Source organism: Scomber japonicus, chromosome 1 (assembly GCF_027409825.1).
Source record: "Scomber japonicus isolate fScoJap1 chromosome 1, fScoJap1.pri, whole genome shotgun sequence".
NCBI classification, from domain to species: Eukaryota; Metazoa; Chordata; class Actinopteri; order Scombriformes; family Scombridae; genus Scomber; species Scomber japonicus.
The window spans coordinates 19,012,048-19,025,828 of NC_070578.1; the positions used below are offsets into that span (position 1 = coordinate 19,012,048).

At 41.8% G+C, this 13,781-nt stretch overlaps 1 protein-coding gene across 1 annotated transcript; it reads left to right on the forward strand.

Annotated features, from left to right (window-relative positions):
- Window positions 1-873: 873 nt before the first annotated feature.
- Window positions 874-13,781, forward strand: qser1 (glutamine and serine rich 1). Its single transcript, XM_053322277.1, has 13 exons — window positions 874-1,222; window positions 3,440-3,549; window positions 4,094-4,231; window positions 4,627-7,962; window positions 8,147-8,460; window positions 8,807-8,923; window positions 9,028-9,161; window positions 9,252-9,439; window positions 9,736-9,873; window positions 10,009-10,106; window positions 11,709-11,855; window positions 12,524-12,619; window positions 12,730-13,781. Exons 1-13 carry the CDS (start codon window positions 1,113-1,115, stop codon window positions 12,868-12,870), a joined length of 5,067 nt encoding a protein of 1,688 aa, XP_053178252.1. The 5' UTR covers window positions 874-1,112; the 3' UTR covers window positions 12,871-13,781.

Consider the following 13,781-nt stretch of genomic DNA (forward strand, 5'->3'; position numbering starts at 1 on the left):
TTATGCTGAAGACTTGGTTTAGGGTAACCGTTAGGCAAGTAGTAGTTATGGGTAGGGTAAATCTCCAGGAATTGAATGAAAGTCAATGTAATATCCTCTGAAGTTACATTAAGACAACTCTATGTTTATGTGTGAGGTGACGAGATGTCTGTGCAGCCCTATACTCATTCTTACTTTGAAATATAGTGGGAATGCAGTTATTCTTTCTCTTCTTTCTGTATGCAATGCTCTTTAACCGTGGAAAACAAGCTCAAACTAGAACATTAAAATTAATGCCATCATTTCCAAAGCATTGATTGTAGACTAAAACAACCATCATCTTGTCACTGTCCCAAGACTCCCAAGTCCCAACACCTATGAAACTTGACTGATGGGTAGGTTCTTATCAGATGTACACACAGCTGTTGCATGTAAAATATATATATATATTTTAAATTGAGTGTTAAATTATAAAAGAAGTCAGCAGCTTCAGGGTCAGGATGAGTAGGATATATAGATTTTGAACAAAATTGAGTTTTTTTTCTGCATATACATTTATAGAAAAAAAATAACGTGCTGTTTGATCTCATTTGAAAAACCAACGCGACTTTTGACTTTTAAACATTAGTATTTTTTAATGTTTTAAAATCATGCAAACGTATGCGGACGACTATTCTAGATCTGTCCATTATTGTAATCGTTTCAGTTATTTAAATTGGGAAATTCCATTCCACATTATATACAAACTTTAAGCATGTGGGTATCTTTGACAAAATGATCTGTATGATATCAACAATCACACAGGAGGAAGGCACATAGTCGAAGGAAAACTACAAAACTTCCAGTCAAAGTCTGCGGTGCATCCTGGGAAATGAACTAACATGGGTACGTGAAGCCATGCAGGGCTTGCACGGCTCTCCATGACGGGAGAATGAACAAAAATTAACCAAATCAACCCTGAAGGTACGAGGCACACTTTTATCCAGGATATAGCACGGCTTCACGGCGGTTTTGCGGACTGTGCATTGCTCTGATCAGACTCGAGTGGTCGGTCGGTGGGTCGAACCCGGGACTGCTACGATGTGTGTCCCCTGCTCTACTAAGCTCCGCCGGGGAAGTGAATCTTTGACCGGATGATGGACAGGAACTACCCGACGTCCAGCTTTGCGGACGCGCTGGCTCCACCAGCACAGACCGTAGCTTCTTGGGCCTATGACCGCAGCACAGCTAGTATCAAGCCAAGGTAAAAGATGAAGGAGAGGGCGGGTCACCTTCCGAAGGAAATTGCGGTGATGGAGGGCCTAGTTATGCTCATGGAGAAAAGTACGGAGGCCCTTGTTGTCGGAGACACTGGAGGAATTAAGGGAATATAGGAATGTGGTCGGAGTTTCGTCAGGGGCTTTGACTTGTCAGTGGTTTCATAGCTGTTTGTTAACTTACCGTCGCCCACCTTGCTAGTTTTCGCTAGCACATCGTCTCCTAAGCATGGCCATGGAGAGAGTTTTTATAAACTAAACACGAGAAATATTTTTTCTACATCTCCGTTGTAAGTTGGCCATGCTGGGCGCTAAGGTTAAAAACCAGTCGGTTTTCCTGAGCCACAGATGCTCGCCATGAGCCAAAACAACAGAGGTAGCTAAGTTACCGATGTTAACGTGTCAGTTATGGCACTTTAATTAAGTTAGTGGTGCATAACTTCGCTATTGACGTTGTTACCAAAAAGCTCAGATGTAACGTGTTAAACATATTTGTGCTATTATTTTAGGGCCAGTACTTATGGTTATGCTTTATATTTTTTTCCACAATAGATAGGTAGACTTGCCAAACTTGCCAAAGTTGATAGCCTCTAGGTTACCATAACTTATTCAGACCCAAGACTTGTATTGTACCATTGTCATTAATAATAACCACCTTTAATCACGATAATGATAATATTAGTTACACATCAACCAGATTTTGCTAACAAGTAACATATTGCACAACATTTGTCTGATTAAACACTGATCATTATTATCAATTGATACTCAAAGTTTGATAAACGATTGACTAAAATGAATAATCAAGTAAAAATGCAACCAGTTGGGTGATTGTTCTGAATTGCATATATTAGTATTCCTTGTGTTGTGTCAGCATGACTTGAATATATTGTGGCTTGTGACATTTGATTAGACAGAAACATTATTTCTAAACAAAAAAAGGATTACTCTTCCATAGTAAAAACAAAAACAGCGTGCTGCCCTACTTCTCATCACAAATGAGATGCCTCCCCTTCACATGACGTTCCTCACCATGTACAAGGTGTGATTTGCCAAACTGGAACATGCAACATTACATTTCATTGTTATTAGATGTCATATAATTTAGTTCATGGTTTTGGTGGAATTGCTCCACTCACCAGTATATATGAGTATTTAAGTAACTGCAGGAACTACACAAATACTTATTTCTGTTTTCCAAAAACAGCCTTGTTATGGTAACTTTTAGTTAAAAGGATTGGGCTCAGCTATACTGTATCTTTGGTCCGTGGTAATAAGATTTTGTGCTTCATAATCAATCAGCAGTGAGCAGTTTATGTAATAGCTTGTGTGTGTTGAAGGGATCTGAAAGGGAGGCAGATGACTCCTTTTCAGCTCTGTGTTCTCCACCCACAGATGTTTAACTTCTGGCTAGAGGGAACACTTTGCACTGGAGCAGTCTCTGATTCTTATTACCTCTGACTTGACTCATGTTCCCTAGGAATATACTGTCATCAGTCAGATGTTTTTAAAAATCAGCATTATCAGTAAATTGTTTTATCAAATTTTCTTGGGCAGATATTACAACAGTGCCATAAACCAAGTATTACCAGTGAATTACACAATTCACAATCAACTTTGACCATTTTAACAGCCAGTCAAATTTTTATAACTAACAACTATGAACTTCTTAACTATTAGTTGGTTTCTTGCCAGAATGCTCAACACTAACATGCCATAGCCAAGGTTTTGCTGACACTAGGCCACCAGTTTGCACTCATGTTCGTGGTTTCTTATCTTGTTTTTACCAACATCATTGGGCAAATAGACTCCTCTTTTCTTAACAAATTGATGTCCTGTTTTGATAGGTGTCATACATTATTTTTAAATATATAATTATCTTTTTTTCTGTGTGCTAGGTCAATGACAGTGTAAGCCCTGGCAGTTTTGGAGAAGTACTATAAAAAATGTTTGTTGACATTATGTTATTTTGACTGCATGCAGGGTCGAGCCACGCTATAAACTGATTTTTTTTTTTTTTTTTCAAAGCATGCTTCACAGAGCTATTATTGCATTTTTTAGAAATAGGGTGTGGCATACCACAGGTAGTGCGTCTGTCACTCAGTAGAGAGCCCAGACATTACTGGATGAATACCTGAAAACATGTTTTCTGTGTGTCAAGAGAGATCATCTGCTTGAGCTGTCATATCTGTGTGTTTATGCAGTCCCAGTTATGGTGCAACACACCTTGATGCAGAGCTCCTCCAGCGGCAAAGCTACACTTCCACACACCAGCTTCCCACCTACACTACATCACACCTTACTGCTGCAGCAGGTGAGTAATGAATGCTATACATGTTGCTTTAAAGATTCAGGTCACGCAAATAACAAACATTTTACTATGTTATTCATTCCTAGTGGTATCTCATCATGCAGATTATCTCTATTTTATGTGGTGAGGTTAGGGGATATTTGCATATAAAGCTTGTGTCATGAGTAAAGATGGGGGAGGTGAATGGACAAAAGTACATTTGACTAACTCAACAGTAATGTGTCTGGAAAATCCACAGACCTTGCTGGAGTCCTTTTTAAAAAAAATAACTAAGTATTAATTCAGAAGAAACTGGCTCCAGATCGCACTTGTGGTGCATTTCTCCCCCTAAATAAAGGCAAAACACAGGAAAACACGCAGAGTTACTGCAGGGGTAAATGCCACAAGGAATAGATGAGGAATGTTTTTGTTATGATTTGGGTTAACTGACTATTTTAAAAGTTTGTGTCCATCTCTGTTTTAACTGGTGCACGAGATTCAGTTTGCGTCATGTCCAAAAGCAGTCATTAACATGTGGTCATTCTCTTGTCTCGCTTTTGTCTGCCAGGAGCACTTGACACAAGCAGTAATACTTCTGAGACCTCAATCATGAGCTTCCTGTCAGCCATGGAGTCAAGAAGCCTTCAGGCTGGTCCTGTTAGTGCCTCACTGCTTCCTCCTTTTAGGCCTCCATCATGGCCTGCTGGTGAGAACACATTCATTTCTTGATTGTGGAACATATTCATCAATACAGCTTAATCAAGAATCTAAACAATAACTGAAATTGTATTATACAAAGTGCAGAATATGACTGTGTACCAAACCTGGTGATTTATGGGGGAAAAAAGTCAATATTGCAATGCTTATATGTAGATGGGCTATACATTTTTTAAAAACTGTTGAAGGAACTTCATTGTATGATTGACTGAAAGATTGTTAGAAAAATATATTTTAAAGTATTAAAGCAATTAGCATTTCATGTAAAATTGGGGGATGTCAGTCTTTTGTCAATCGTGTAAACAGTTTTGCAAAATGTATCTTGGACTGTATCCCTTCGTGTTGTCTTCCCTGTCCTTATATTTTTTATTCTGTGCAATGCAGGTACCAACTCTTCCACCACAGAGCTGTATTTGACTGGTGCCCTGCCTTCTACTGCCACTTTTCCCTCTCCTGCTGCTCTGTCATCCTATCAGCACACTAGTGCCTACCCTTCCAGGAGTTACTCTACCAACCCTTCCCTGGCTCTCCAGGACCCTGCCTTCAGCAATTCCACCAATGGCCTGTTCTCTCACCATGACCCCCTCCTCCATCTCAAATCAAGCCAGACTGTGCTTCCCACTGCCCTGGCCTTCAACCATCTCTCTGCCCCTGGTTTGGGTTCAGCTCTGCCTGTCCAGTCCTCCACATACCGCTCAGCCCAAGAGTCAGCCCCCCACCTCCTACAGCCACAGTTCAGCCTTCTACCATCTGCCCTGTCTGCTCCTCATAGTGCCCCGCAACCGTATGGGGCCACAGTTTTCTCAGGCTCTATTGAGAGAGCACTTCAGCGTGAATGTAGTGTGATCAAACACCACCAGAGGCCTTCCAGCAGCCACACGGCCTCAGAGCAATTGCCCAATTCAGAGCACTCGTTACAGGGGTACTTTGGTTCTGGCAGTGAACCGGATGTGTCCTACCAGCAGGACCCGTCCCGTCAGACTTCTGCATCCTGCAGCCCTTCCACAGGAGCAGATTCCTGTCATGGGGTCAATGGTGCCCCACAACCCAAAACAGATTCAGTAACTCAAGCTTATTCGTCCACTTCAGTGCCGAAGGCTAAAGACTGCTCTTCCAAACTAGCTCCACACCCTGCTGGGGGTGAAGAGAGTCAAAGCCACTCTCAGAACCTGACAGCAGGGTCTCCTGAGCGTTATTCCTCTCCAGGCCAGAAGCAGAACTCAGTGATTGCTAATCAGCAGTCAGCGCAACTGTCCAGCCTCATGTCCAGCAGTCTCTCTCAAACTTATATCACCCCCCATACCCAGTCACAGCCCTCCCATTCCACCTCAGACAAACTGTCCTCCCTTTACAAGACTCTGCCTTCCCTCTCCAGTCCATCTAGTAATGTGGCATCTGTGAGTCAGACTCTTGTTTACTCCTCCAGTTCCGGCCTGAGCCAGGAGCAGGAGGTCCAGTATGGAGCCCAGGTACAGGGCTTGTGTCAGGGGAATCTCTCTGCGAGCTACCCCTCATCCCACTCTCAGGGTGTCCCAAATGTGATTTATACATCTCAGTCACAGGGGCAAGCTGCAGTGACTCAGTCTCAGAGCTATGCCACAGTACAATCCCTTAACCAATCCCTTAACTCCTCTTACCCACCCACATGTGTGCGGAGTCTGCCCACATCAAATTCTACGCAGGACTACACTCTGATGCAGGACTCAGTGGGAGGTAAACCACATGACACTTTGTCCCAGCAGCAGACACAGTCCCATAAATATGTTTTGTCTGCACCATTGCCTACCTACTCTTCAACTGCTCAAGCCTTAGAAAATAACGTCAGATCCTCAGTACAGGACATAAAGCCAACATATGTCAAACAAAAACTTGAAGAGCTTCCTATCCAGGACCTAGAGGCTCTTCAACAGGCATCCATGGAGGCCTCTGCTACAGATGTCACCATGGCTGCTCACAACAATGTCATCTATGTTGTTTCAAAAATGGATGACCACCACAAAACACAAAGCGTCATTAGAAGTAATTCACGTTCTGATGAACAGCTTATGGGTCTTAGTCATACAAGCACAGCACAGGTTAAGGATGAAGGGATGGGCTCTTTGAGCCAACAGCACACTCACCTAAGCAGTGTCAATGGTCAGGAAAACACTAACACAAAAACAACAAACTCCAGTATTATATCCTCACATGTACTCCTGAGCTCAGAACAGCTCAAGCAGCACCCTCTTCAAATCAAATCTCCTGAGCCACATCAACAAAACCACCAGAACCATAGTCAATCCCAGAGTCAGACACCATCAGCCCACACCCAGTTTATCACCGTCCCTAGCACTCAGGTTCTCCTTGAGCCCAACCAGATGATTCTGCTCCAGCAGCCCCTTGTCCCTCATGGTCAGACGCCGTCAAAGTTGGTATCGGTGCATGGTATCCAACCAGCCCAAAGTTTGGGCCCTGTTCATGTCCAATATCTTCACATGGATCGAGAACTCCTGGGTACCGGTGTCAGTGAAACCCAGAGTCAGCAGGGCACAGTTGTGTCTGAACAAAGCTCGGGATGCCCTGATTCCTCAAAACACCACTACAGCCAGTCGGCAAATCAGCAGTCAAATGATGCTAAGAACCACTTCGCACTCAACTCTATTTGCTTCCCCGACTCTATGCTGCTCACAGATGACAGAAATATTTTATCAAATGTTGATGACATCCTGGCTGCCACAGTAGCTGCCTGTGGTGTCACACCACAAGACTTTGTCAAAGCTGCATCCTCTACTGAGGCTGAAATGTCAGTGATGGCAAGTCCTGTTGATTCTAAGGGTCACTTTCAGACTGTGGATATGAGACACATGTCACCTAGTTTCTCCACAACACAACAGTCAATCATCACCAACACTAACTCCCACACAATGAACATGACACTAAATGGAGCTCAGATTGCCACAGACTCGGTTCACCACAATAACAGTTCTGATCTCGACACGAATGGAGATGGAGGGAGCTCTGAAAATGACTATCACTTAGCCAGACAGGTGTATGACCCCTCAGGTCTCCAGAACAGACACAAAGGGAATGCAAAGTGTATTAAAACAGAAGATGGCCTCATGGAATGCCAAGGCGTTGAGGACTTTCCCAAAAAGAAGGTTCGCTCAAAGTCTTTGACCAAGTCAGGTGTTCCTGAGGAGGATAGTGGGCAGGCAAAACCAGCCAAGCGCAGTGGGCAGGCAAAGCGGCAAAACTCCAGGGGTAGTGATGTCAGCTCACCATCTTCCTCACATGGCGGATATGATGGTTGTCCACAGCAGGAGAGAATCAGACAGAAGATCCGTGAAGTGGAAGAGAAACAACCAGAGGTCAAAACTGGTTTCATTGGCTCCTTCTTAGACTTTATTAAATCGGGTCCCAAACAGCAGTATGCTCCAAGTCCTACACGGACTATAAGTCGCCCCAGAAAGCCCTGCACCTCATCCAAACCACCGCCGTGTACTTTGCCCGCTTTACCTCCCAAACTTCAGACTCTGCCAGGTTCTTTGATTTCCCAGGAGAGTCAAGTAGCAAGCTCTCAGCAGAAACGTCTGGATGAAGAGCTGCAAAAGAACTTGGAGACACTGCCATCTTTCAGCTCGGACGAAGAGGAGAACACTGGGAAGAACCAGGCTCTGAGAAACAGCATCAGCTCAGCGCTCTCTGCTTTGGATGAGTCTTCAGATCGGAAACCCAGAACAGGTAATAACACCTGTCCTAAGAATAGCTTTGTCATTTGATTTTATCCAGCAAGTGTTTTTTTGATTGTATGTATTTTGTATACTGTTGAAAATAATAACAAATCATTATTTATTATTTACAGATGATCAGTCAGGTTTATTTGTGTTTCTCTCAACATACTAATATATTCATACATCTCCTGCAGACAACCAACTCCCTGGTCTGATGATAAAACCAGACCAACCTCCCACTGTGACACTCACTATCACAGAGACATGTTTGCCACAGGCAGCCCCTCCTACACAGACAACAAACACCATCTCTGCCATCTCAGGAGTAGCTGCATTTGTGCCTAAAGAGGAGTCCAAAGAGACCCCACCAAGCCAGTTGGCCTTGCAGTTGATGACTGTGGCCATTGAAGGACTGACTGATGAAGAGCTGTCGGACAGTGGAGGGGAGGGAATGTACCGGGAGAGGGACGAGTTTGTCGTGAGGAACGAGGATATCGAGACATTGAAGGTAAAGCCTGAGAAAACGTAGATGGGAAGCAAATGCTTGTGAATGGAGATTTCAGTTCTTAGCAGCATTTTAGCTAAGTGGCCAAAATGGAGAAAAAGTTGTATGGATGAAGATGCTTGTTAGTCTTTGATGTCAGAACTAAACTGTATTACCTTGTGGGAGTGAAGTGAACTTGACTTTAACAAACCTGCTCACACCTTTTTCCTGTAAGAAGTTTTACCCAAAATTGTGAAAGGATAGTTGTATCAGATCTTCTGTACACCCGTCTTTAATCATTTATTGTTGAATTTTCTTGTACTGCATTTGTTACTGAATACTGAGGTCTGTTTCTGTGTCATGTGACCAGGTGACAATGAGATCCGGGAGTGAGCCACCAGCCATATGGAAAGTTCAGAAGGCTCTGCTGCAGAAATTTGTGCCTGAGCTGAGAGATGGAAAGCGAGTCTTCTCAGCCACTAACAGTGTAAGTAAAAGCAGACATGCCTCTACCCATGTGCATTTGATCTTTCAAATAATTTTTGCTTATTCTGCAATAGATAACATATTTTGTTTTCTTTGTATGTGTAGTATCTTGGATACTTTGGAGATGCCAAGACCATGTACCAGAGGGTATATGTGAAGTTTTTGGACACAGTCAACAAAAGGGAGTACGTACGAGTTTGTAGTCGGAAGCCACGCTGCAAGCCCATGAATTCGCTAAGGTGCGCTGAGAGTAGTGACTGAGGTAGATCAATTACTTTTAATGAAAAATATTGCTCCTCATTGATATAACTAATTGTTCTGCCACCCAGGGGTGTTCAGGTGAAAACTTTGCTGGGCTTGACAGCCACCCCTTCCTCAGTCTCCCAAAACCAGAAGCCTCGACCCAAACAAGCCAAGCCAAGGGCAGAGCCCCCGCCTAAGAAGAGGAGGAAATGGAAGGAGGAGTTTTCACCTACCGCGTCTGGATCGTCTGCAGAAGAAGGCGGTGAAGATGACGGTGAAAAAGCATTTTGACTTTTTGATATTAAATCTAGTTTGAAAGTTAATGTTCCATGTTTTTTGTCTAAAACGTTTCCCACTCTGCTTCTTGTTGCCCTCTGGATCTTTGATCTCTCTCTCTCGCTCTCTCTCTCTCTCTCTCTCGCTCTCTCTCTCTCTCTCTCTCTCTCTCTCTCTCTCTCTCTCTCTCTCTCTCTCTCTCTCTCTCTCTCTCTCTCTCTCTCTCTCTCTCTCTCTCTCTCTCTCTCTCTCTCTCTCTCTCTCTCACTCATACACACACACACACACACACAGAGTTAAACCCTCCACTGCCATTTACATCACGGTTCCTCAACACACGGACTATGAAGGAGACATTCAAGAGCTTTGTGGAACTGCTTATCAGCGTTGCTTTAGATGAAGATGTGATGACAGCACTTGAGAGGGCAAACGGTGAGTGAATTCACTTTTAACAGCTCTCAGTTAGAGTTGCTTAATAGGAGCAAAAACTAAATGAAAGGGCATACAACAAAGGTGTCAAATATTCTGCTTCAGTCATCACTGACATGTTAACATGTATTGTTTCAGATGAGTTGCTGTTGCCACATATGAAAAGAGTGGATGGGTTGATCACTGACAACAGGAAACGCTTGCTTCACAAACTGCACATTGGGCAGGTCCTAAAGGTTAGTTTGTCTTTAAAAGTGCGTATCAGTGGGTTGTTGTGAGTGATCTGAAAAATCAATCAATCAATCTTTATCTATATGGTGCCAAATCACAACAAAAGTTATCTCAAGGCACTTTACAGTTTGATTTAAAGAGACCCAACATTCCCACAAGAGCAAGCACTTGGTGACAGTGGCAAGGAAAAACTCCTTTTTAATGGGAAGAAACCTCAGGCAGAACCGGGAGCGGAGGGGAGGGGGAAGAAAAAGCATTAGAAGATTTTTTTCAATGTGATAACTGAGAGTTTTCTATGATACAAATATCCCTAAATTCTGTATCTGTCCAATTATTATTATTTTTTTTAAAAGTCCATATTGTAAGTGGATAAAACCAGTTTTGTTGTAGAGAATACTTTTTAATATTGAGTCAATATATTGCACATTTGTTTCATGGACATTATTTACTCTGTACTCTAACAGGATTAGGCTTACAAACTTTCATTGTGGATCAGTTTAGATGACAAACGGAAAAGAAAAATCACAGTATACTTTGACTAGAATGTCTGCACCAGGCACGTGCACACATAGGGCCCTAGGGGTGCTTGAGCCCCTGCCCTTTTTGCCTCGTATTAAGGAGTGCCCTCTGTGTGTGAGAGTGTGTGCGTTTATTTGTTTGTTTTGAATAACATTAATAAATTCATGTTAGGGATGTAAAAAACAAAACAAAAACGGCGCTACAAAAACTGTACCCATTTCTTGTAATACGGGGTTGTTGTGTGTGTTGAGCCGCTGCTTCTTTATTCGTTGCAGCTCCGCTCAGTCACACACACACAGAGAGAGAGAGAGAGAGAGAGAGAGAGAGAGAGAGAGAGAGAGAGAGAGAGAGAGAGAGAGAGAGAGGAGACGTGACGTGACGTGACAGTGGAGCAACTTGAACCTGTGAGTTATGGTCTAACTAGTCGCCGTCCACTTATTCAACGTGCTTAAATATGGGTAATATTTCAGAAAACGCTCTATTTTAGTCAATGTGTCAACTTCTATTTTTGCCGGACGTGGGAGCACGGCGCATCAAATCAGCACAGAGCAGATCGTGCGGGACAGGAAATCGTGTACAAAATAAAACACCGGGTTAATTTTCAAAATAAAATGCACCGTGTTTACGGCGGATCATATTTCCTTAACTGCAGGTCTGAAGTACAGGTCCGAGGTTTAGATATAAAGTTTATTGTGACTTTGCTACTACTGTGTGGGCTAACAAAATAATAATAATAATAATAATAATAATAATAATAATAATAATAATAATAATAATAATAATAATATAGTAATTTCAGCATTCTGGGGATATAAACTGTATTATTATTCATGTTGACAATCATTTGTTGACACAAAATAAATGGCAATTTCATATCACCTACAGGACACACAGATAAGTAGTTAGCTTTCTATTAGCCCTTTATTTTTTAATTTTACATTAATTTCCATATTGTGTAAAGGATAAAAAATAAAATAAAATTCCGCACACACATGCTGCCCTTTTCTGACTTTCAGCCCCTGCCTCTCTATAATCATGTGCACGTCCCTGGTCTGCACCTAAGTAACTCATGTTGTCTTCATCTTCAGACGGCCTTAGACAGCTTCCCAGAGATCTCGGTGGTCACCGAGCTGAAGAAAGATGGGGAAACCCCAGCCTTCAAAGTGCGACTCAGTGGGAAGGCCTACAATAAGAAGACCATGAAGCCCTACAAGATGCCTAACAAAGTGCCACAGGTAAGATACGTTTTGGTAACAAATAATTTGTTTTACTGCTGGTCATGGCCAGGTGTTAGAGGGTCAGTATGTAGATTTAAGTCTAGCAGAACAAATTTGGCAGAAATGAAATATAATATTATTATTATTATTATTATTATTACATAAGTATGTTTTAATTAGTGTGTAATCACCTGAAAATAAGAATCATGTTTTTGTTAGCTTGAAATGAGCCCTTTATATCTACATAGAGAGCAGGTTCTCTTCCACAGAGCCCTGTGTTGGTTGTAATCTGAAACCTCACCGCTAGATGTCACTAAATCCTACACATCAGTCCTTTTTTAAAATTACATCTTTAAAATAGAATTAAATTACATATATTAGCAATTTTATACACAGAACACTATTAATATGCACACAAATATGAAGCATCCATCAGTAAATAAAAGTTTTGCTACAAACAACACATAACACATATACGCTAAACACCCTTAACAACTTTTAAATACCTTGGATATTATGTAGCATGTCAGAAGCTCATACAGTGTACAATTAGTGTTGCATTCATTATTCATTATTGATATCTGTCCAGCAGAGGGCACAATGATACCATTTGTGCTCACTCTTTTTATACTACTAAGCACATGTCCTTAAAGTGTTTTAAGACTTTGTTCTTTCTTTTTTTCTAGGAGTATACTGTGGACCAGCAGAAAACTCAGTGGTTTTCTCTGTACCACTCTTTACAGCATTACAAGTACCACACATACCTCATGTGTAAGGATGAGGTGAGACATTGTACATTATCTATAATGTTTTTTTATTCTGGTGCAACTGCTGTATTAAGCTGTATTACTATAATAATAATAATCCTCCTGTTTGTGCTTCTGCCCTCCAGATAGCTTCTCTCCGGGTGCAGGCAGGGGACCTGGGGCAGGAGGAGACTGTACAGAAGTGTCTGCAAAATGGAGCTTGGGTAGAGGGGCTCTTTGATCGCTTTGGGGAACTAATAAATCAAGTGCAGCAGGCCTGCGGATGATCTAGCCTTGACAGGCTTGGTTTTAAAACATCTGAATCTAACACTTAAACAAGAGGATGGCCCCAGCATGAAATGGCAGCACTGAAGGATCGAGTGAGGCTCTCCTTCCAGCCACAGAGAGATTTGAATCAGGGACCTGTCTGCTGACTCGAATGAGAGACTTTCAGGGGCTGTGGCCTAAAAAGCAGCTGAAACAGGTGAATGGGGAAAACAGTCAAGTCTATGGTCTGCATCACTGCATCTCAGCAGCAAGCAGTAACTTGATCAACAGAGGACAAGGACTTTGTTTTTGGGAGCATTTTCCACATAAGGCTTCTCCTAGTCTGTGTAGGTTTTTGTAGTTACACGCTCACTTTTAATGGGCCTTTTTTCATAGATTTATATTGTTTTTTTAAAATAATTTTTTAGTTAAATGACAGATCATAACCAGAGAGCATGCACTAGATAGAAAGCAATCAGCATAGGAATTAGAGCACAGCAAATCAAAATACAGAAATCTGATTGCCTACGGATATAACAAGCCGTCATCAATCATTTGATAAACAGGCTCAAATACAGAGAAATTGATTTTATTGTGTAAAAAAAAAAAGTCTATATATATATATTATATATAACCGTAGTTATATACTGTTTGTAAAACATCCATTTTGTAATGGTGCACCAACTTATATATAATGTACATTTTGTATAAAAAACAGGGAGGTGGGAGTTGCAGCAATTCTCTAAAGGAGGAGTTTGGTAACTATATACTGTATCTATATTGTGGTTCAACTTTTGTGCTTCAAACACCCTCTTTACTTATGAGATTTGATGGAGTCAGTGCAGTTCTAGTACTGCTTTTTTATGAATTTTGTTCATCAAATATTATCTTAAACTGTAAAGTTAAATAAATAAAAGTTGTCTTTATACTC